Below are 24,155 nucleotides of genomic sequence, written 5' to 3' on the forward strand. Positions count from 1 at the left end.
AAAGTTTATGGAATTGATATCACATGCAATTTTTCTTTATTTTTGTAAGTGGATTATTATCTTTCAATTTTTATATTTATTTCATAATTGGCTAATACATCCACATTAGTCAAGACTCAAAAGGCATAAAAAGGTATGTAATAATGGTAGTAAAAAATACAATAAAGATTAAATAAATAATAAAAAGGTTTATAATAAACAGTCTCCTACTTAACCCTGTCTCTAAGTTACCTTCTCCAGAGGCAATGTTATAAACTTCTTATTTAATCTATTCAGAGATTATTTTATTTATAAACAAACTAACATGCTTTATTTATTTGCCCCCAGTTTTACACAAATGGTAAACACTATTTAACAGCCTGCTTTATCCATTAACATTATATCTTAAATATATTTCATATTGGTTCAAAAAGAACTCTTTATATTTTCTGCCTACCTAATAGTCCTTTAAATTCCAAAAGATACTATAATTTATATAAGCACATCCTGTTGGTGGGTGTTTGAATTATGTCCAGTATTCTACTATTATAAGCCTGCAGTAATTACCTGTGCACTTAGGTGATTTCCACATGGTAATGTATCAATAGACTAAATTCTCAGATGTAGGTGTCCTAGTTTAATAGTGTAGGTGCATTTTTAATTTTTATAGATATTGGCAGATTGCCCATAAGGGAGTCGGTACCAATTTCACTCTTACTAATAGTGTGTACAGTAGTGCCTGTTTCCCTATAACCTTGCCAATTGCAAGGTAGTACCAAGTTTTTTTACCTTTACTAATCTGATGTAAAAATGGTTTCTTGGTGTAGCTTTAATTAGGAGTTAATTCATTCTGAGTTACTTTAAGTATCTTTTCATGTGTTTCTGAGCCATTACTGTTCCCATTTCTTGGTGCTGTCTTTATATATTGTTGGTTGATCTTTTTCCTCATTGTTTTGTTAGAATTTTTTATAAACAGGGCAGAAGTAGGTTTACAGTTGTGAGTACACAAAACATTTTATTCTTGTATTATTATTTATTAATTATTGTGTTATTTTCCATACAAACAATGGGAAACCTGCTCTTTTGGCCATTCCTGTATTAGGGAAATTAGTCTTTTTTCTGTGGTTTGAAATCCAGAATTCTTCTCTCTGTTTATCATTTATCTTTTGGCCTTGTTATGGTATTTTTTACCATGTAGAAATAGTTAAAAGGATCAATTTTGACTTTTATACTTAACTGTTCTCCAGCTATACTAACCTTCTTGTTATCTTTTAAATATGCTAGATACTTTTCTAGTTGCTGTTCTCTCTGCCTGGAATTCTCTTCCCGGAGATACGTGTTTCCCTTCCTTCTTCACCACTTTTGAGTCTTTGATCAAATAGCAACTTTTCAGCCATACTTGCACTGACGACTTATTTTATATTGCAATCTCCTCAACCCTGATATGCTTTTTGTGTATCACCTGGAGCGCACAGACTCTGGAGGTATTTGTTTGTTCATCTGTCTCATATCAGATTGCAGCTCATCTATATCAATGAAGTAAGTGAGAATTACCATCTTGAACGTGGCAATCACCTCAGGAAACTAGACACTTGGTCTCGTGAAGCAGCCATTGCCCAAAACATTTGGGGGATGATGTCTTTAAAAACTGCCTTCAGAGGCTGCTTACAGCATTACAAAGAAAGTAGTCCCGTGTTCTGAAGGCAGTGTGTTCAGAATGTTGTCCATTCACCTGGTTTGGGGTTAGCAGCTTATTTAAAAAGCAGTTTCCTGGGCCATACCCCAGATTTATTGACAGAATCTCTGAGAGAATGAGGCTGAGGAACTTGCCATTTAAATAAACTTCCTAGGTGATTCCTAGGCCATTAAAGCTTAAAGATCATTGTGTGTGTAGAGTCAGTGCCCCCAGCTTAATCATGTACCTTGTTCACCTAACTCAGTTTGAACCAACGACTTAGGACTATTTCCAAAAATCACAGCCACTGTCAAAGGACAAAGTTTGGGCCAGGGGTGCTAAACATTCCTGATGAAGGAAATCCAGAAATGAGCTGAACAATGCTATGCAGGCCTGTGGAGATGATGTTGTAGGAGACAGAGCTCTTTGGCTAGCCTGGCTTGCGAATGCCTGACAGTGCTAGCAACTTGGTAAGTGTCGCTTCACGCATTATGGGACCTTGGCTTTAATTTCTCTGTAAAAGAGAAAAGGGGGAGAAAGGAGGAGTGTGTATTGGTAAATAGGTAGATGATCTCTGCAGTAGTTTATCTTATATTCTGGTGTTTTACCAGCGTGCATAAATATGCTTGCACAAACACATGAATGAATTATATGTAAGTAATGAGGCTTATTACTATAACAAAAAACACTAGTTTGGTTTGTTACCAATGTGACTTCAAAAGAAGTATTGTAGTATGAGGTTAGCGGCTGTATCTAAGGAAGTATATACAAAAGACTTGCCTTGAACTCCTGGGTAATTCTGAGAAGTCCTATAGTACTGTTGAACATTAATTTCTTGTGCTCAGTAAACTTGTTTTTGAGAAATGGTTCACACATTATCAGAAAGAGATTTAGTGTATTTAATACTCTTAATGTATTTAAGAGTAAGCAGACAGAAAGTTTCATGTTAAGTCTTGGTTTTAAAGTAACTAGCATTACTCAACATAGATGTATTAAAAAGAAAATAGTGATTGTAGTTTTATATCCAATTTTAATTATGTGAAGTTTTATAGTATTGTACAGCTGCAGCATCTATAATTCTTTTCTGCTTTCCAAATATCAATACCTACTCTTTCGTTCTCTGAATCAAAGTAAAGCCATTGGCTTTTTATTTGGTCAGCAATTCTTTGATGCTATATCATATTATGCAAAAAAACCTTTCAGTGTTGGCCTATCGGTATAAACTATCATTTTAATCCTGGAAGTTATGATAAAAATATTAAATATCATTTTGCAACTAATAGTAATAAAAATAGCTACCAACTTCAAGGGGCTATCATATTCTAGGCACACTTTGGAGTGCTTTCTTTATATATCTTATAAGAATATAAGTGTTTTCTTCTCCAGGGAAGACATACAGAGGGCCCAGAGACATATGAAAGGATGCTCAGCATCACTAGCCATCTAGTGAGGGCAGTCAGAATGGGCATCTTAAACAAATCAACAAACAACAAGTGCTGACAAGGTCATGAAGAAAAGGGATCCCTAGTACATTGTTGGTGGGAATGCAGACTGGTGTAGCCATGCTAGAAAACAGTATGGAATTTCCTCAAAAAACTAAAAATGGAACTGCCTTTTGACCTGGCAATTCCACTGCTGGGATTATATCCTAAGAACCCTGAAACACCAATTCAAAAGATCCTGTGCACCCCAATGTTCATAGCAGCACAATTTATCATAATAACCAAGTGTTAGAAACAGCCTAAGTACCCATCAGTAAATGAGTGGATCAAAAACTGTGGTACATTTACACAATGAAATACTATGCAGCAGAAAGAAAGGAGGAGCTCCTACCCTCGTGAGAGCAGGAATGGAACTGGAGAGCATTATGCTAAGTGAAGTGAGCCAGGCAGTGAAAGACAAATCCCATATGACCTCACCTATAAGTGGAACCTAATCAACAAAACAAACAAGCACGCAAAATATAACCAGAGACATTGAAATAAAGAACAAACTGACAGTAACCAAAGGGGCCAGGAGAGGTGATAACAGTGGGGGCAAAGGGGAAGGTCATCAAGGAACATGTATAAAGGACATATGGACAAAGCCAAAGCAGGGTAGGATCAAGGGTGGGAGGGTTGGGGATGGGTGGAGTGGGGAGAGGGAAATGGAAACAACTGTATTTGAACAACAATAAAAAGAATATAAGTGTTTTAAAGATAAGTAGTATCCCCCCTTTACATGGAAGTCACACACAGTGTTATGGGTCCATTTTTTGTCAGATATACATTTTTTTACATTTTCTAGTACAGGGTAGGTAAATAGTGTTTGTGAAATGTCATCGCCCTCCTCCCAAATTACTGGGTTTCTTTTAGTAAATATTTTATGTTAGGGTACAACTTAGTAAAAGTCATGACTTATGTGATTATGACTTTGACAGAAAGAAACTAAATTATATTCTGTTTTAAATTAAAATGAGATTACTTTTATCCATATCTGATTTGTTAGTAATCCTGATTTTCATTAGCAAGTTAAAAAAGATCTTATACTTAAGAGATTGAAAATTTTACTAATGATCAATGTATGCTAGCCATCAGATGTTCCATTTATTTTTCTTCCCAAACTTTAGATTAAAAGATAAGATCTTATCTTAGCTTTTTAATAGCAAGAACTGATGAATATGAGCTACTAATTTTATTTTTGTTTCTTCACCAAGGTTAAAGTTGGAGACTTCCCACTCCACAGAGACATGAGTTGCTTTATTATACCTGATTTGTGATTGACTGTGTTTTCTAATTCATTTTCTTAACCCTTCCCTTTTCTTCCCCTACCTCCCTTCCTCTCGCCTTCATTTTAACCCCTTAGTGAGAGCATTTGTTCTCTGTCTTTTCAAATTTGTCACTGTAGCTTTTGGTTTGGGCAGCTGATTAATCAACTTGTTATTCCCCAAATAGGTCTATGACGAGTAGGTTGTTTGACTTATTAAAATATTTTATAATTAAAAAAGCCATTTCTCCTTACCACAGAACAGTTGCCTTCTCCTTTGGGTTTGAGGTTGCAGGTATCCAATTGCTGTAGAAACCATTCTCCCTTCACAACACCTCGTCCTGTGAGTATCGTGTGCAGTTAGTTAGGTTGGCAACTTTGGTGCTGCCACCAGGTGCACTGGGCCACACCTGTTCTAAAGGAAGAAAGTACCACAGTAAAAAGAACCACGTTTTTTTTCTCTTATAACAACTTTTTTTTCCTGAATCTGTTTTTGTTCTGTTTTGAACTGGATTTTTGCTGGTGGTAATGTGCTGTGAATGCTAACTTTGTGCTGTGAATGATCTTTAGAGGAAGAAGCAGAGCCTCCCAGCCATCAGAAAAATTTGGTGTCTGTATTAAGTTCTTGTAAATTGTAGTGCAAGGAATTGACAAGTAGGAGTTTTGTAATTTGTGGCTGTCCATTGCCCTTACAGGCTCTTGGTGATTACAATTTGAAAGTCTTAGAGTAAACACGATTCAGATCTTAGAATAATCACATTAATTAAAATTTTAACAAAGTCTCTCTTTGATCAGAACAGATTGTTAGTCAAGGCTACTAAAAAGTATCAACAAGCTTCATGATCCCCTTTATATTTCTCAACTGCCTCTAAAAAATTAGAATGATTTACCAATCCCCAGTATAAACTGATCACTTTGTTGTTTTTTATGGTTAATTGAACAGCTAGTGTGTCTTTGAAGTCTGCGCCTCTCTTGAATATGTTTTGTATAGTTTTGAAATTTGTGTTATATATTATTTTAAACCCAATAAGATAACCACATTTTCATAATTATTTTTCCTCTAGCTCATTTTCACAAAAATAAAATTTGGGAAGTACGCAATTCTCAGGAAATATTGTCTTAAAATTGAATTCATAAAACCATTAAGCCAGCCTGCCTGCCTGCCTTCTTTCCTTCCCTCCCTCCTTCCCTCCCTCCTTCCCTCCCTCCCTCCCTCCCTCCCGCCCTCTCTTTTGAGGAGTACCCACCCCATTTAGCTTGTATCACTTGTGAGGCTAGTTCTGTGATGGGCATCTACTGTGTGAGGTCCATTTAATCCATTAGTGTGAATGGAAATGACATTCCAGCTGTGTATGTGTGTTTTGACATATTTCATTTCAGAGGATGCCAATGATCAGATCAGGGTCAAGATTGACTTCAAATATTTTAGTAAAACATGGAAAGAAAAATTAGATCTTACTTTCTAGTCTCCTGAACAACACATCTCCATTGAGAAACTAAAGCTATACAGGTGTGAAATTTGATATGGAAGATTAGGCCGCTTGAGCACCTTTTATCTCATAATAGTTGTGGAATGTGAAGATCTGAATTTCATAGGAACACTGATATTTCATGGCCAACAGTGGGTTTCTCCAAGGCCTCATCGTTTCAGATTGGTATGAGGTCTGGTTACTACTGCTATAAATACATATATGGGCCTGCCTCCCATGAACTTATTTACAGTGACACTAACTTATTTACAGTGACATTCTTGCTGACAGGTCTGGTGGTCCTTAACACGGTCTGCTTGACGTAGTCATGTCATAGATTTTATGGGAATTCAGCCTAAATTTCAGGGATGAATTTCCGTAGACAGATGTATTGGCTTTTAAAATTAAGAGGTTTGATTCTGTTTTGAATTTGATATCAAATGAATCTGAGCACATGACATTTTAATGCCATTTGTCTTTTCAAATAGATTTACCTTCTAATGCATATGACGACAGGACTTTGCTCATCAGCTAGAACATACATTTCAGAGGAGTGTTACCTAAAATATTATCATAATGCATAAGAAAACACACGATTTAAGTTGCCTTTCATGAACATAATTAAGAATTAATAAGCTAGTACCAGTGGCTAGTCCCCAGAATTTCCACTGTTTTGCCTTTTGTGACCTGTGTTATTAAAAGTCCATTATTTTTACAGACTTTATTAAATTGGATCTTATTAAAGCATTCTATATTTGCATTTGGTCTTTCATAATTCATTATTATTATGACATTTACTTTTTACCATCAGATCTGAAAACATATCATAAGCTACCCTTTTCTCTTGAAAGAAATGCTAATTTCAAACAGTCCTCTAATAGAAGAGAAAAGCTTTATCAGTTTTTTCATTTATTCCAGATCGTGTTAAGAATACTAATGCTAGACTTTAGTATGCTAATATCTCTGGGCTTTTTTTGGCCAAAAGCTTAGAATTATTATTTTTATCCCATACTGAGTATGAAACTAGAAGACCTACTACTATTGGAGAAAATACAATTCTAAAGTACAAATTTTGATTCTAAAAACTTATGGAAATGTTGCCAAATCCTGTTTAGATTAGGATAATGATAGTCACTTTAACTTTATGCAAGATTTGTCCTACTTAGGGAATTATTTTCTCTTAAATTTCATTTTGTTGGTTCTTCACATATGTTAGGGTTACCATGTTCAACAGTAAGAATCTTATGCTGTCAGCCCCAGACAGTATCCAGGGTGTGCTGCCTGCTTCAGTGTACGATAATCATTTCTGTATCAGTTGTTCAGTAGTGGGAAATTCAATATAGCAAGGCTTCACCTATTGATATCAGACAAGCTGCCTAATTTTAATACAACTAATGAAACAGTGAGTTTTTTTTGTTGGGGTACTAGTAAATTTATTAAACTCTGAAATGAAACTTACTTTGGATTTTGTCTCATTTTAGATTTCTGACGATGTGCAATAGACACTTCGGCAGTGTTGTTGCACAAACCGTTCGGACTCAAAAAACAGACCAGTTTCCACTTTTTCTGATTATTATGGGAAAGCGATCATCTAATGAAGTGTTAAATGTGATACAAGGTAAAGTAAATGTCACAAGGGGAGAACAGTGTCTTCTTGTGTATGTGATAACCTTATAACATTTACCGTCGAAGCTGACAGCAGTTCTTTGAATTGGTGAATATGTCAGCATTTAAAACTATGGAACTTCCTGAAGAAGAACGGCTTAAAAAGTGTAGGTACTGTGAAGAATGAAATAATACTGCATGAAAATCCAGTAGAAACACCTTAATAGAATTACACAGCCCTTTGGGACACAGGATAATCATGTTAAATGTTCAGAATTGCTAAATTCTCTAAACTAGCAATTAAGTCATAACCAGTTGTCAAATATGGCATTTCATATATGTATATGTACATAAAGATTTCTTGCTGTAACGTAGATTAGTTGAAAGAAATGTTTTTCTTTGGTTATCTAGAAAAACCAGTGAATGGATAGTGTGAATAGAATTGTTTCAGTGGCTGTGGTTTCCTATTATTTGTGTGAATCTATGTCTAGGATGCAACTCAGGCATGAAGTTACAGGGTACCTGTGAACTTAAACTTTACCAAAAAAACTAAACTTTCCATTCTTTACCAAAAAAAAAAAAGTGGATGATTTTCCCCTTTTACCTATTAACCCCGGGGATTCCTATAAAATGTTACCTTATTCACAGCAAAGCTTAAATTGAAAATAGTGTCTTGTCTCTATGTCATGGGGGAAAAGATGCTTCAAGTGCCTTACGCCAAATAAAACCTTCAATATTTTATGTCTTCTCTATAAATAGAGCATTCAAGTTCATAAATAATGTTAAAGAAGAATGAACTGCATAAATAAATAAATGAATTGCATGTATGGATCACAAAGATAATACATTATTCCCATTTCCCTGTCTGAGGCAGTATTACAGTAGCCAGTGGTTCTCAAAGTGTGGCCCATGGATCCCGGGGGTCCCCTAGACACTTCCAGGGAATCTGCAAAATCAGTATTATTTTTGTGATAGTAATAAGACTTTCTTTTGCCTTTTTTACTGTGTTGACATTCGTACTGGTGGTATGAGATCAGTGTTGTTTAAAAATGCTGGCGCCTTAGTATGAATCAAGGCCATGGCACATAACTGTACTGGCAGTCATATTCTCTTCCATATATGTGCAGTTAAAATTATTACATTCTAACCTTTTATATAGTTTGTATTATACAATGGTAGGTGTGGGTAAAGCACTTCTACTATGTGTCAAAGTTCAATGGTAGTCTCAAAGAAAAACACTTGTGTAGTTACTTGAGCCAAAGTAGTTATTTATTTTTACAGAACATTATCTTTACTTGAAAATGACTGACTGACACACTATACTTACATAGCTCGGATACTTAGCAGACATTTTCTCCAGAATGAACAAAATAAGTCTGCCACTTCAAGAAAAAGAATTGACAGTATGTGTTACCAGTGATAAAATTTGAGCTTTTAAGCAAAAAGTTATATATTTTACCATTAGGGTGACAGCTTACATTTTTGATGACATCAGTGGTGATGTTTTAACAAATGTGATTTTTTATGTGTAATTAGATGTGTTGATATTCAGAAGAAATGCATAGCTCAGTGAACCAGTGTTTTCCAGATGATCAATGCATGATATCATAAAGTTGTGCATGAGGAAAAAATCTATTCAAAGGGCAAGATAGAGCAATAGATTTTAATAAGCAAAGTACAGAAATTTCACTGATACAATTTCAAATTCCTCACATAGCTCACCTTGAAATCTCCACTTGTCAGTTTGGGTATATTAAAGAAGAATGTCTACAATTATCTGTTAAAATACTCCTCACTTTATTTCATTGTTGACACTATTACAGATGTCACCATTTCCTCCCCACCACCCAAACCCCCTCCCCCCCCCACCCGGCCTTCACCTCACTGATGGATCTCAGAGGGGAGGGGGCTTGGGGGACTAGAAGAGATTAGCCAAAGAACATACATGCATAGCCCTTGGATGCTCCTCACTTTTTCATTTACTTATCTATGTGAGATCAGATTTGCTTCATAAATTTCAGCTAAGGTGGTATGTTTTAATTAGTTTAATATAGAAGTAGATATAAGAATCCAGTTGTGTTCTGTTAAGCCAGACATTAAAAAGTTGTACAAAATATGTTAAAACAATGGCATTCTTCTCACTAAACTTTTTCTTTTGGTACATAGAGTCATTTTTCATACAAATGTGATATTTACAAGTATATTAACAAGTAATGCTTTACTGTTGTCACTTTTAAAATAATTCTTAAGCATGTTTTAAATATTTCAGTTTTAAATTCTATCTAACATAGAAAATCTTGATAACTATAACCTATGCACAGTTCTTTAGGGATTTCAGTAGTTTTTTAAGAGTACAAAAGGGTTTTAAAACCGAAAGTTCATAAACGACTCCAGTAGGCTCTAAAGAATAAATTTGCTCTGAACTTGGATGATTAGGGTTTAGGTATAAAGTATCTATAAGTCCAGTTTGGCAGTGAGTCCTCGCAGTTAGGGCTGAAGCATAGTTTATAAGCAGTGGGTTAAGCCTGAAAATTAAAAGTCAGTATGAAGTCAAAGTATTCATGCCGTATACTCTGAGCCTTAGGCACTACAATTTACAAATAAGAAATGGAAACCCGATTTTTCTCAGGACTTAAGTTGCTATTTGTTTCACTGAAGAATCTTTAGCGGTAGACAGTAATTCTGAGTAAACCGTGAAGTGATGTAGTAGAGAGGACAGCTTTGAGTCAGACTCATAGTTTCAAATCCTGGCCTCACCACTTAACCAGCGTGACCTTGGTTGGCAGGTTACTTATGCTCTATAAGCCTCATTTTTCTTCTTTTTAAAATCAAAATCACAACAAAAAATTATTGTACAGATTAAATGGGGTGATATATATGATGTTCTTAGCCTAATTACTGGCATATAAACAAACAGTAGTTGTTGCTAGTATTAAGTAGATAGGTTTTTATAATATGAAAGAACTTTTGACCCATATGATTTGGAAGTTATTATTTATGCTGCTAAAAAATACTTAAGAATCTGTTCCCCCAAATCTAAATGTTCTGAAATTTCAACTGTCAGAATACTACTTTACTTTTTCATATTGAACATATGAAAGTTTTCAGTGAAAACGTGAAAGAATTTTAAGGAGCTAATAGCATCCTAGTTTGTAAATTTTTTTAGATTATGGTGATTTCCTATGATTAATTCTAGAATGACTTCCCATTTTATAATAACTAATAATGTGAAGTTTGGCGGTCTCCTTGTGTTGCTAGGTAACACAACAGTGGATGAGTTAATGATGAGACTCATGGCTGCAATGGAGATCTTCACGGCGCAGCAACAGGAAGATATAAAGGATGAGGTAAGGTGAAAGGTTAAGTAGATCTTTGGTTCGATTTTGATGAGAATTTGTCAAGTGGTAATGCTTGCCTGTGTCATGATTGATAAGTAAGGATGATGAAGATGCATTTCCAGATTAAACAGGATTTTTATGCCATTGAGTTTATCTCGCAGTCCATTCTTTTCATGACCCCACAACCCAACAATTTGTTTAGTTTCATGGACATTTATTCTTTGCTAGATTTGATGTGGTGGCAGCAGGTCAATTTGCAGGAAATGAATCCCAAAGCATGGTTATGGAAGAAACTACACTCCAGGAAATCTTATCTACTATGTGGGTTTTTCATTCACTTTTAAGGTCCTCTTTATCTTACTCTCTTTAAATATTGAGATTAATTAGAAATAAGCACATTTTACATTTGAACATATTTTTGAAGCCCTATGAAAATTAGTAAAAGCTCTTCAAAATTCTGAATTTCTCAGCCTCTTGAACATATTCTGATGGTGTAGAGAATATGAGTGTGGAACCTCAAAGAAAATAATCAGTGCAGTACTGACAATTACAATGGTAGTCAACACTTAACTGAATAACCGTCCCTATGCTTCAAGTCCTAGGGGAGGGTGGTGTATGGAGAGGACTGCTTCTGATAGAGTGGTGTAGCCAGGCTTTGGTGACCTGGCAGGAAGGAAACCAGGGAATAGCTTCCCTTTCCTTCCATACTCTGACCTTCTGCTAGTATCTCCTGTTGATCTCCCTGGGAAGCTAGGTAGAGCATGGATACTGAGGCACAAATGGAAGATACTCTAGCACAGATTGGTATTATTGTCTCCACTTTTCAGATGAGAAAACTGAGGATCAAGAAGTTAATTTATCTGCCCTGACTGGTGGGTTAAGTATCATCCTGCAAACTGGAAGGTCACTGGTTCACTTCGCAGTCAGGGCACATGCCTGGGTTGCAGGCCAGGTTCCCTGTTGGGGGCTTGTGGGAGATAACAGATAAATGTTTCTCTCACTCTTTCTCCCTCCCCTCTCTCTAAAAATAAAGTCTTTTAAAAAAAGAAAGAAAGTTAATTTACCGAAGGTTAATTGATTTGCTGGTGGGACATATAATAATCACAAGTAATCGTTAGTGCTTTATCAGTCAAGAAGTTTCTAGATTTGGAAAATAGCCTTAAGATTTGAAACATTAACATTTCTTAATTTGAGATGCTAAGTTAAGATATTTATAAAATTTTCTTTTTCAATTTTGTTTTTAATTAAATTAAAGAAAGATTTCTATAGAATAAATAAGAGAGAGTTTGATTTCTGAGTAATGATAGTGAATGTCTTCAATAGAATACCCTTTATCTATTGAAAATGGGAAACATGTAGACAGTTTTAATATAGCCCATACTATTGTATTTCACTTTACTTACTTACCTGTTTTACATAAGACTGTGCTTGTTGAAAAGAGCAAGGGCCGTATCATACTCACATTTATATCCCCTGACAGTATACCTAGGAGTAGGCACTCGGTGTTTGTCAGATGGTTAGATAAATGAATACTTGGAAGAATTTATATGAAATAATATTACTTAAAAATAATGCTTGATTACAGTGGTATAAAACCTGACATATCCACATTAACAAATGTGAAAATTTAGAGTGTCATAACTAGTTGACAGTTTTAATGCTCATTAGGTTTCTCTTATTGCTGTGAAAACACTAAGTTTATAATTTTTCTTTATAGTGTTTCATTTACTGTGAGGGAAAGGTAATTGGGTATATGGTAGAAAGATGTTTATCTGTTACTCTATAAATTGACAGTGACATTTCAAAATAATGGACTACTGTACTTAGTTAGGAATTTGTAATAATAGGTGTGTTGCCACTCAAGATTACATTTATCCTAAAATAGAGGCATTGGTTGACAATAATTTACTAAACATATTCTTCAGCCATTTAAATCTTGAGTCTCATTAGTACTAGATTTACAGATTATGCTGTATAAAAATATAAATGCACAATATTTGCAGCACATTCCCAGTTCATTCTTTTATCTTAATTTGTGTTCTTCATAATTTATTGGCAAAGAAATTGGCTTTAATTCCTTTAATACTTTGCACAAAATTAAATATGAGGGTTACAGGAAAAATCCAAGGCTCCATGTAATTGAAATTTTTATTGAAATTTAACTGCAAGAGATGAAGGACTTCTCTTTGTTTTTAGAGTGCCTCCATGAAAATTATTATTCAGGTCATAGTAAGAAAAGCTTTTCTAAGTGTAAAGACTTCTTTAGATGGACTGTGCATAGATCATAGCGATTTGGTATCTGCTGAATGTATGTGACAAGAAACACTGTTCCTTGTAATTGTGACTTTGCCTTCACTCTTTAAATAATTTCAAATAAGACATCTAAGCTTCTAGTCAAAATCAAATTCATGAATAGGTTTGGAGTATGGCTTCTTAGGCCTGAATTTACTTAAACTTAACTTTGACTCGGTGCCATCCATCATTTCAGTGATTCTGTAGTAGTAGTGCAATTTAAGATATCCATACTATATAAAGCTTTTATTAATAAAACCATGCCCAAACCATATTCATACTTTGAGTCATTCTTCAGTGGCCCAGAATAGACTAACCTTTATATCACTAATTGTTCTGTCTCTAAACAGGAAGTATACGTTATATGCGCCTCTGTTTTGACAGACCTGTCTGTAAATTTTTCATAGATATTTTCATGTATGGTGCAGTTTGTTTTAGTGTTTACTGAGCATTTATCAAGTATATAGCACTGAGCTAGATTCTTTGCTCCAGTGAGGGGCTATTGGCAACAAAGGGATAAGGAGGAAAGTAATTATCATTACATGACAATAGCCACAACCTATTTATGCGTTTAGACTGGTTCCAAACAACAGATGCTTTCTAACACGTAAATGGATTCAAATTTTTCATATGCACTATTTTTATGAGTAGTCTAGAAACCTCTGAGTATCAAGAAGTTATGATACTTACCTATTTACTTATCCATTTGTTTATTCATCCATTCAACACTAATTTATTTAGAATTCTATATCATAGGTGCAAGGTTTACTCCTTTTCAGTCCAGCCTCTGGTTAACTTGTATCTGAGCAAATAGCTCAGTAAATGCCACAATCCAGATGTTGGATATCAGGACAGATTTCAAGGACAGACACATGATTCTCACATTTTTGGTAATTCTAACAATATACTAGTGGAACATGGACAGCATATGCTAGAGGGACATTCTAGGCTTATCTTAAAAAGTCCTGATTTGAGACTTAAAAACAACACTGCCACAGCACATGGAAGATGTGCTTATTGGCTCTGGCAGCTTTTTGCCAAAGGAAATCGATGGCTTTGTGGTTTGCTTCATGGAATATGCCCATTTTCTGTCCTAAGCTTTGTCTTTTTCATACCATTTTAAGCACTTCATTCCATTCCATTGCCCTGTTTAAAATCTCATCATTGTCACACCCATTCTGTTTCCAGAGTTAATAGTGGTAAACAGGATTCTGGCTTCTGTTGATGTTTTCTTTAAAAGAATAAGAAGTTATCACAAGATAGACATTCTATCTTGTGGTTCCGTCCTGTTTGGAGCACATGTGAGAGGCAACCAGTCAATGTTTCTCTCTCACATCTATGTTTCTCTCTCTCTCTCTTCCCCGATTCCTCTCTCTCTTAAACCAATTTTTTAAAACCCTCACATGAGGCTTTTTAAATTTAATATATATATAAACTATTCCATGTTGTGGGATGAGGGGCCTGGTCCTGAGCAGGTCTGACTAGGGCCAGCTGGTGCTGTGTGTGGGTTCTTGACTTCACACCATCAGATGTAGGAAAGATTTCACAACATGAGGCCAGGTGACTGTGAAAGTACGTTAATAAAACTGGGGACAGTAAAACGGTGAAGGCTTAGCATAGAAGAAAAACAGGAGATCCTAGGCTGGGTTGCCTTAGTTCACTGGGAAGTCAGAGAAAATGAGACCTTGAAGACAGGTTCAGGAGATTAGCCTGCCCATTGGTCCGCTGGTTGCAAATCTCATGGGGACTCTTACAATCCAGGAGATGCGTGCCTGTCGGGGAAGAAGCAGGGAAGGGAATGGTGCAGGCTGTTTCCCAGAGGGAGAGCTTGCAGTGGGTAGTTGGTTTTGAGGCTTTTAGCTTTCTCTTACAGGTGGGAATTTTAGGAGAGATCTCAGGGGAGAGTTTGAACAGAATATTCATCGGTTTTCCAGATGTGTCCTTTTACAGTCATGGTCTACACTGACTGGTCAGTGCCAGGCCAGGGACTTGTTAGTCATTTCAGCTGCTCCTGGATTCACCCAACTAGTTTTGCCAATTTTCTGGGAGCTGAAACACAACTGAGGCCGAGATGTTATCTCTAGGGAGGTGACCTTTTGTATCTGGCTGTAAATTGCTCAGCCATTTTGTTCAGCTAGCTTGTCTCAGTTTCTTCATTCCATTTGCCAAGGAATTTTCCTAGCTTCTTACTTTCCTGCCTCACCTGAGGCTAGCAAGAACTACTGGTCAATAGTTCTGTTAGGAGAGTTTTCTCTGATATAGTTGTATATAAACTTGTACATAAAATACAAAAAAGCAGAAATGCACAATTTACAATAGCCAAGTGCTGGAAGCAACCTAGGTGCCCATCAGTAAATGAATGGATCAAAACACTATGGTACATTTACACAATGGAATTCTATGCAGCAGAAAGAAAGAAGGAGCTCCTACCCTTTGTAACAGCATGGATGGAACTGGAGAGCATTATGCTAAGTGAAATAAGCCAGGCGGTGAGGGACAAATGCTATATTGATCTCACCTTTAACAGGAACCCCATCAACAAAACAAACAAGCATGCAAAATATAACCAAAGACATTGAAATTGAGAACAGGCTGACAGTAACCAGAGGGACGAGGGGTGGGGATTATAGGGGGAAATAGTGAAGGGTTTGCAGGAACAGCTATAAAGGACACATGGACAATAACAAAGCTGGGTGGAAACACATAGGGAGGTGGGGAGGGCTGGGGTGGGGAGGGGATGGAGGAAAAGGCAGAAAACTATACTTAAACAACAATAAAAATGTTTTAAAAAAGAAAACAAAGCCCTGGCTGGTGTAGCTCAGTGGATTGAGCGCAGGCCTGCGAACCACACGATCGAGGTTCGATTCCCTGTCAGGGAACATTCCTGGGTTGCAGGCCAGTTCTCAGCAGGGGACTCACGAGAGGCAACCATACATTAATATTTCTCTCCTTCCCTTCCTCTCTAAAGATAAATAAATAAAATTTTTTAAAAAAGAAAACAAAACAAAAATGCAGTATTTTTAAACAGCAGAATTCTACAGAAAAAGCAAAAGTCATAAAAGACCTAATACCCAGAAGTAACTCTAAGGAGGAGGAGAGGGAGTAACTGGGTTGACTGTTAATGATTAGAGCATTAAATAGACTGATAGCCTGAAAAGGCATAGATGCCTTTCTGTAGGTAGTTGTTTTCTGCTCAGAAAAAGGGTTTTTGTGTTTTTTTGATATATAATTAACATTTAACATTGTATTAGTTTTAGGGATACAACTTAATCATTCAATATGCAAAATATTCACCACACACAAAAACTGCTTAATATTTATCACCCTATACATAACTTTTTTCTTTTGATAAGAACTTCAAAGTAACTTTCAAATACACAATACAGTATTATTAAGTATAGTCACCATGCTGTATGTTAAATCCCCATGACTTACTTATTTTATAACAGTAAGTTACTTGTTTTGACCACCTGCATTCATGTTACTCATTTCCCATCCCCTGCCTCTGGCAACCACCAATCTGTTCTCTGTACCTATGAGCTTGATTCTTTTTTTTAAGATTCCACATATAAGTAAAATCACACAGTATTTGTCCTTGTTTGACTTATATCACTTAGCATAACAGCCTCAAACTTCATTCATGTTGTGGGAATTTAAAAAATCTTCTTTTTATGGCTGAATAATATTCCTTTATATATGACATTTTCTTTTACCCATTTGTCCATTCATGGATACTTAGGTTGTTTTGCTTCCATGTCTTGGATATTGTAAATAATGCTGCAATAAACATGGGGGTGAACATATCTTTGTGAGTTGGTGCTTTTATTTCATTCAGATGACTACCCAGGAGTGGAATTTCTGGATCATGTGGTAGTTCTACTTTTTAGTTTTTTGAGAAACCTACGTGCTGTTTTCCATAGTGGCTGTACAAGTTTACATTCCTACAAACAGTGCATAAGCCTTCCCTTTTCTTCACATTCTCTTGTCGTTCGATAATACCCATTCTGTCAGGTGTAAGGTACTATTTTATTGTGGTTTTCATTTGCATTTCCCTGATAATTAGTGATGTTTAGCACCTTTTCATGTACCTGTTGGCCATCTGTATACTTTCTTCAGAAGAATGTCTATTTAGATCCTCTGACCATTTTTTAAAACTATCTTTTATTGGTTATGATATTATAGTTGTCCCATTTTCCCCTGCTGCCCCCCTCCACCTGGTACCTTCCAGCAGTCCCTCCAGCAATCACCTCCTCTTAGTGCGCGTTCATCAGTTGTGCGTGTAAGTTCTTTGGTTTCACATTTCCTATACTATCCCTAAAATTGCCCCATCTTTTTCGCACATACCAATTTATGTTTCTTAATCCCTATACCTTTTCCCTCACTCTTCCCCTTCTCCCTCCCCACTGATAACCCTTCAAGTGATCTCCATATCTATGATTCTGTTCCTGTTCTGGTTGTTTGCTTGGTTTGATTTTTTAGATTCAGTTGCTGATAGTTATGATTTTGTTACAATTTTAATGTTCGTAGTTTTGATCTTTTCCTTTCTTTTTTTTAATATAATTTTTATTTAATTCTTGTTCAAGTACAGGTTTCTGTCTTATATTCCCAACCCTGCCCACCCCCCGCCCCATGCTCCCCGCCTCCCTCTCCTTTCCACCCCCCACCCTTAGTTATTGTCCATGTGTCCTTTATACTTGTTCATGTGAGTCCATTCCCTTTTCCCCCATGATTCTCTCCCCTCTCCCCTCTGGACCCTGTCAGCCTGTTCCATATTTGAGTGTCATTGGTCGTATTTTGCTTGCTCGTTTGGTTTGTTTAGATTCCTGTTAACGGTGAGATCATATGATATTTGTCTTTCACCGCCTGGCTTATTTCGTTCAGCATAATGCTTTCCAGTTCCATCCATGATGTTGCAAAGGGTAGTAGTTCCTTCTTCCTTTCTGCGGCATAGAATTCCATTGTGTAAATGTACCATAGTTTTGTGATCCAGTCATTGACCGATGGGCATCTAGGTTGCTTCCAACTCTTGGCTATCGTGAATTGTGCTGCTATGAACATTGGGGTGCATAGGTTCTTTTGGATTGGTGTTTCAGGATTCTTAGGATATAATCCTAAGAGTGGAATTGCTGGGTCAAAAGGCACGTCCATTTTTAGTTTTCTTAGAAAATTCCATACTGTTTTTCATAGTGGTTGTACCAGTCTGCAATAGATCTTTTTATTAAATAAGGTCTTTTAACATTTCATGTAATAATGGTTTGGTGGTGATAAACCCTTTTAGCTTTACCTTGTCTGGGAAGACTTTCTCAGCCCTTAAATTCTAAATGATAGCTTTGCTAGGTAGAGTGATCTAGATGGTAGGTCCTTGCTTTTCATCACTTTGAATACTTCTTGCCAGTCCCTTCTTGCCTGCAAAGTTTCTTTTGAGGAATCAACTGACAGTCTTATGGGAACTTCTTTGTAAGCAACTCTCTCCTTTCCTCTTGCTGCTTTTAAGAGTCTCTGTTTATCTTGAATCTTTGGCATTTTAATTATGATATGTCATGGTGTGGTCCTCTTTGGGACCAACTTATTTGGGACTCTCTGTGCTTCCTGGACTTGTATGTCCATTTCCTTCACCAAATTAAGGAAGTTTTCTTTCATTATTTTTTCAAATAAGTTTTCAATTTCTTGTTCTTCCTCTTCTCCTTCAGGCATCTGTATAATTTGGATGTTGGTACATTTGAAAATGTCCCAGAGCCTTCTTAGTCTGTCCTCATTTTTTTGAATTCTTGTTTCTTCTTTCTGTTCTGGTTGAATCTTTATTTCTTCCTTTTGCTTTAAATAGTTGATTTTAATCCTGGCTTTCTTCTCTTCACTGTTGGTTCCCTGTGGATTTTTCTTTATTTCATTTAATGTACCCTTCATTTCTACCTGAGTCTCTTTTATGCTGTTGCCATATTTAATGAGTTCTTTGAGCATCCTGATAACCATTGTTTTGAACTCTGCCTCTGATAGGTTGGTTATCTCTATTTTATTTAATTCTTTTTCTGGAGTTTTGTTCTGTTCTTTCAGTTGGGCTATATTTCTTTGCTTCCTCAGTTTGGCAACCTCCCGTTTGTTTCTGTGTATTATGTATTTGCTTCTTTGACTCCCTGTCTTAATAGCATGGCCTGTTACAGAAGAATGAACCTGTAAATTGTGTGAGGAGGAGCCTTAGGTGATCACCAGGGAGGGGCAACCTCTTTCACTGCTTTGTGGCTCTGTGTGAGACCTCTGTGTGTGGCTTTGTGTGGGGGGAGGATGCAGAGAGAGCACAATGCTACTGCCTGGCTTCTGGAAGTTTGTCCAGGAGGAAGTTGTCTCCTGGCATTCGCCCTATTTCCATTCTCTTCCCTTGCTCTCCATATGCCATTTGTGCCCTTCCAGCTGTGGTCCTGGTGCTAAAAATCCCAGAGAGGGTGGGTCTGCTTAAGTCCTAAGTCCAGGCAGGCCCTTTAAGAGGAGTCTGCCGATAATACAGGAGTTTCTTCTGCTGCCCCAACCCCCACTGATTTTTTACAGCCAGAAGTTATGGGGATTTACTTTCCCAGCACTGGAACTGCTGTTTGGTGTGGGATCCCTTGCTCCTGAGGTATCCTCCCGATTTTTATCCACCTCACATGAATGTGGGACCACCTGTCACTACCTCTTAGCTCCACTTTGGTGTCTCTGCCCTGCTCCATCCTCTCCACCTCTCTGTGTGTCTCTGCCCTTCCTACCTGTCTGGATGAATATGGCTTCTTTAAATCCTTGGTTGTTGGACTTTTATACAGCTCCATTTTCTGACAGTCCTGGCTGGTATTTGTTTTGTACTCTAGTTGTAATTTTTTTCTGTAGTTGCACAAGGAGGCGAAATGTGTTTACCTGTACCTCCATCTTTACCAGAAGTTTTCCTGTGACCATTTTGAATTGGATTTTTTTTTTGCTATTGAGTTCTATGAATTCTTTATATATTTTGAATATTAACCCCTTATCCAATGTATGATGTGCAGGTATTTTTGTCATTGTAGTAGGATTTGTTTTTATTTGGTTGATGGTTTCCTTTTCTATGCAAAAGCTTTTTAGTTTGATGTAGTCCCACTTGTTTATTTTGCTTTTGTTGCCTTTGTTTTTGGTGTCACATCTAAAATATCATTAACAAGACTAATGTCAAGGAGCTTTCCACCTATGTTTTTTTCTAGGAGTTTTATTGTTTCAGGTCTTATATTCAGTCTTCAATAAATTTTCAGTTGATTTTTTGTGTATGGTATAATATAGTGGTCCACTTTCATTCTTTTACATGTGGCTGGCCTTTTTTCCCAGCACCATATATTGAAGAGACTGTCCTTTTCCCATTTTATGTTCTTGGCTCCTTTGTCATGAATTAATTGAGTATATTTGTGTGGGTTTATTTCTGGGCCATATATTTTGTTTTGAATTTGTGTCTGTTTTTATACTATTACCATACTATTTTGATTACTATAGCTTTGTAATATATTTTATAATATTTTTTGAAATCAGGAAGCATGATGCCCTCAGCTTTGTTTTTCTTTCTCTGAGAGTGCCTTGGCTATTGGGGGGGGTCTTTTGTGATTCCATACAAATTTTAGTATTGTTCTATTTCTGTGAGAAATGTGGTTGGAGTTTTGATAGGGATTGAATCGACTCTGCATACTGCTTTTGGTAATTCTTCCAATCCATGGGCATAAAGTATCTCTACATTTATTGTGTCTTCTTCATTGTCTTTTGTCAATAGTTTGTTTACAGATCTTTCACCTCCTTGGTTAAGTTTGTTACTAGCTATTTTATTTTTAATGCAATTGTAAGTGGGATTGTTTTGCTAATTACTCTTGTTATTCGTGTATGCCAACATAAATTTTTATATATTGATTTTGTATCCTATACCTTTACTGAATTCATTGATTAATTTTGACAACATTTTGGTGAAGTATTAAGGTTTTCTATATATAGTATCATGTCATCTGCAAATAGTAACAGTTTTACTTCTTCCTTTGAAACTGGACTACCTTTTATTTCTTTTTCTCGACTAGTTGTGCTGGCTAGGACTTCCAATACTGTGTTAAATAATATGGCAAGAGTGGGCATCTTTGTCTTGTTCCTAATCTAAGAGAAAAAGCTTGCAGCTTGTCGCTTTTGATTATGGTGTTAGGTGTGGGCTTGTCATATATAGCTTTCATTATGTTGAGGTACATTCTCTCTGTACCTAGTTTGTTGTGAATTCTATCTTAAATGAATGTTGACTTTTGTCCGATGTTTCTTCTGTACCTATTGAGATGATCATATAATTTCTATTCTTTATTTTGTTAATGTAGTATAGTGCATTGATTGATTTATGGATATTGAACCTTAAATTCCTGGAATGAATACCACGGGATCATGGTGCTTCATCCTTTTGAGGTATTTTTGACTTTGGTTTGCTAATATTTTGTTGAGGATTTTCACATCTGTGTTCATCAGGAACATCAGCCTCTAATTTTATTTTCTTATACGATCCTTGTCTAGTTTTGGTATCAGGGTAATGCTGGCCTCATAAAATGAGTTTGGAAGTGTTCTCTCCTCTTATCAATTCTTTTTTAAATGCTGGTAGAATTCACCAGTGAAGCTACCTGGTCCCAAACTTTAGTTTGTTGGGAAGACTTTTTATTACTAATTCAATCTCTTTATTCTAGTAACTAGTGTGTTCAGATTTTTGTTTCATCCTGATTCAATTGTGATAGTTTGTGTGTTTTTAAGAATTTATCCATTTCTTATAGGTGATGTAATTTGTTGATATATAATTACTCCTGGCAGTATCTTATGATCCTTTGTTTTCATCTTTAAAAAAAACAGGTCTCAGTTTCATTGATCTTTTCTATTGTTTTTTTAGTCTTTATTTTATTTATGTCTGTTCTGATCTTTTTTATTTTCTTCCTAAACAACAATCTCAGTGTTGTTTAGTTTTGTTCTTCTCTTTCCTTGAGATCTAAAGTTAGTTTCGTTTCTTGATGAATTGTTTATTATTATGAACTTTTCTCATAGTTTTGTGTCTTGATGAATTCTTTATCATTATGAACTTTTCTCATAGAACTGCTTTTGCTGCATCCCGTAAGTTTTGGTATGTTGTATTTCCATTTTCATTTGTCTCTACTTGTTTTTATCTTACCTTTTTATTTCATCATTGATCCATTAGTTGTTTGGTGACATGTTTAATCTCCACATATTTGTCAATTTTTTCATTTTTTTCTTGTATTGATGTCTAGTTTTATACTATTGGGTGGGAAAATATGCTTGATATTATTTCAGTCTAAGTGTATTAAGATTTGTTCTGCTGTGTAACACATATGATCTGCCCTGAGAATGTTCTATGTGCACTTAAAAAGAATGTATATTCTGTTTCTTTTTTATGTATATATCTGTTAAGTTTATCTTGTCCAAAACATTTAAATCCAATGTTTCCTTATTGATTTTATGTCTTAATGTCTTACTCATTGATGAAAATGGGGTATTAATGTCCCCTGGTTTTACTTTATTGCTGTTTGTTTCTTTCTTTAGGTCTGTTAATATTTGCTTTATGTATTTAGGATCTCTTATGTTGGGTACATAAATATTTTAACAGAGTTTTTATCCAGTGAGAAGTTTATGAAGTGATCAGGTGTACGAAGCCCTGGGAGCACTGTGCCAGGGTGAGCTGGACACGCTGTGTAAGCATGGAGCACACTTGGCCTGGAGCGTATGGAGGGTTCTTGTATTCTCCCAGTACAAGCTATAAGGCATGTAGAAGAGGTGAGAGTGGGGATAACAATGGCAGCCGCTCTTCAGGTTCCTTCCTGCTGCATGCCAAGCATGTTCCTAATCTCTTGGTCAGTGCTCCTCACTGTGCTTCCTGTACTGCTATGGTACTCAGCTACCTACCAAGACAGCGAGGGATGAAAAAGCAATGTGTTACATTTTGTTCCTACTTATTTTACATTTTGTCATGTAAAATAAATTATAATACACCTCCAAATTTTATTTCATTTATTGTTACAGTGAGACTGCTCACTGTAACAAGGATCGTGTTAGTTATTTTGACTTGACAAACATTCACTTAACAGGGAAAGTTGATTTTTGAATTTCTACATAATTCTCATTACTTTTAAATTTACGTTCCTTTTCCTTGCTTAAATTAGTTACATTCTTAGTTTTCCATAATTGATTAGGGTTCAAATGTGGTTCATTTAAGCATAAACTTGAAAATAGTATAATAAATAGTATAAATCAGTATAACATAGTTCAAGCTAGTTCAACATCAGTGTAAACATAATTCAGAGAACTTCAAAGCTAGTGTAGAAGATTGGGAGAAAATCTTTCCAAGTCATGTATCTGATCAGAGACTTATTCTAGGATATACAAAGAACTCTTACAAGTCAGTAACAAAAAGAGAGATTACCCCCATTTAAAAAGAAAATGGGCAAAGAACCTGAGCAGATATTTCACAAAGGAAGATATGAGTATACAAATGACCAATAAGCACTTGAAGGTGGTCCACATCTTCAGTCATCAGTCTAATATAAATCAGAACCACAGTGAGATACCACTTTATACCAACTGCAGTGGCTAGAATCAAAGTCAGAGGAGGATATGAAAACCCTGAACCTTACAGACTGCTGATGGGAATGTAAGACAGTGCAGCTGCTTTGAAAACGGCCTCTATTTTTCAAATGATTAAACATAGTTACCATATGATCCAGCAGTGTCACTCTTAGTTATATACCTAAAAGAAGTAAGAAGATCTGTGTATACAAAAAAATGTGCACAAATGTGGAACCATTATTTATAATAGCCAAAAGATGAAAACAACTCAAATGTCCATCAAGGGATGACTGGGTAAGCAAAATGTGGTATATGCATACAATAGAATGTTTTCCAGCCATTAAAGGAAAGAAGTTCTGACACATGTTACAATATCAAATAAATCTTTCAAACATTATGCTAAGTGAAATAAGTCTGTCACAGAAGACCACGTATTATATGATCCCACTCCTACGAATGTTCAGAATAGGGAAATCTGTAGAG

General features: G+C 36.0%; 1 protein-coding gene across 1 annotated transcript in view; it reads left to right on the plus strand.

Annotated features, from left to right (window-relative positions):
* Positions 1 to 24,155, plus strand: part of FAF1 (Fas associated factor 1) — a 432,339-nt gene that overhangs the window by 325,167 nt on the left and 83,017 nt on the right. Inside the window, exons 14-15 of the mRNA XM_037043313.1 lie at positions 7,350 to 7,486; positions 10,732 to 10,820. Coding sequence (XP_036899208.1) covers positions 7,350 to 7,486; positions 10,732 to 10,820 — 226 coding nt within the window. The remainder of the gene's footprint in view (positions 1 to 7,349; positions 7,487 to 10,731; positions 10,821 to 24,155) is intronic.

This window comes from Sturnira hondurensis, unplaced genomic scaffold (genome assembly GCF_014824575.4).
Source record: "Sturnira hondurensis isolate 20B ecotype Veracruz unplaced genomic scaffold, ASM1482457v3 Scaffold0004068, whole genome shotgun sequence".
Taxonomy (NCBI): domain Eukaryota; kingdom Metazoa; phylum Chordata; class Mammalia; order Chiroptera; family Phyllostomidae; genus Sturnira; species Sturnira hondurensis.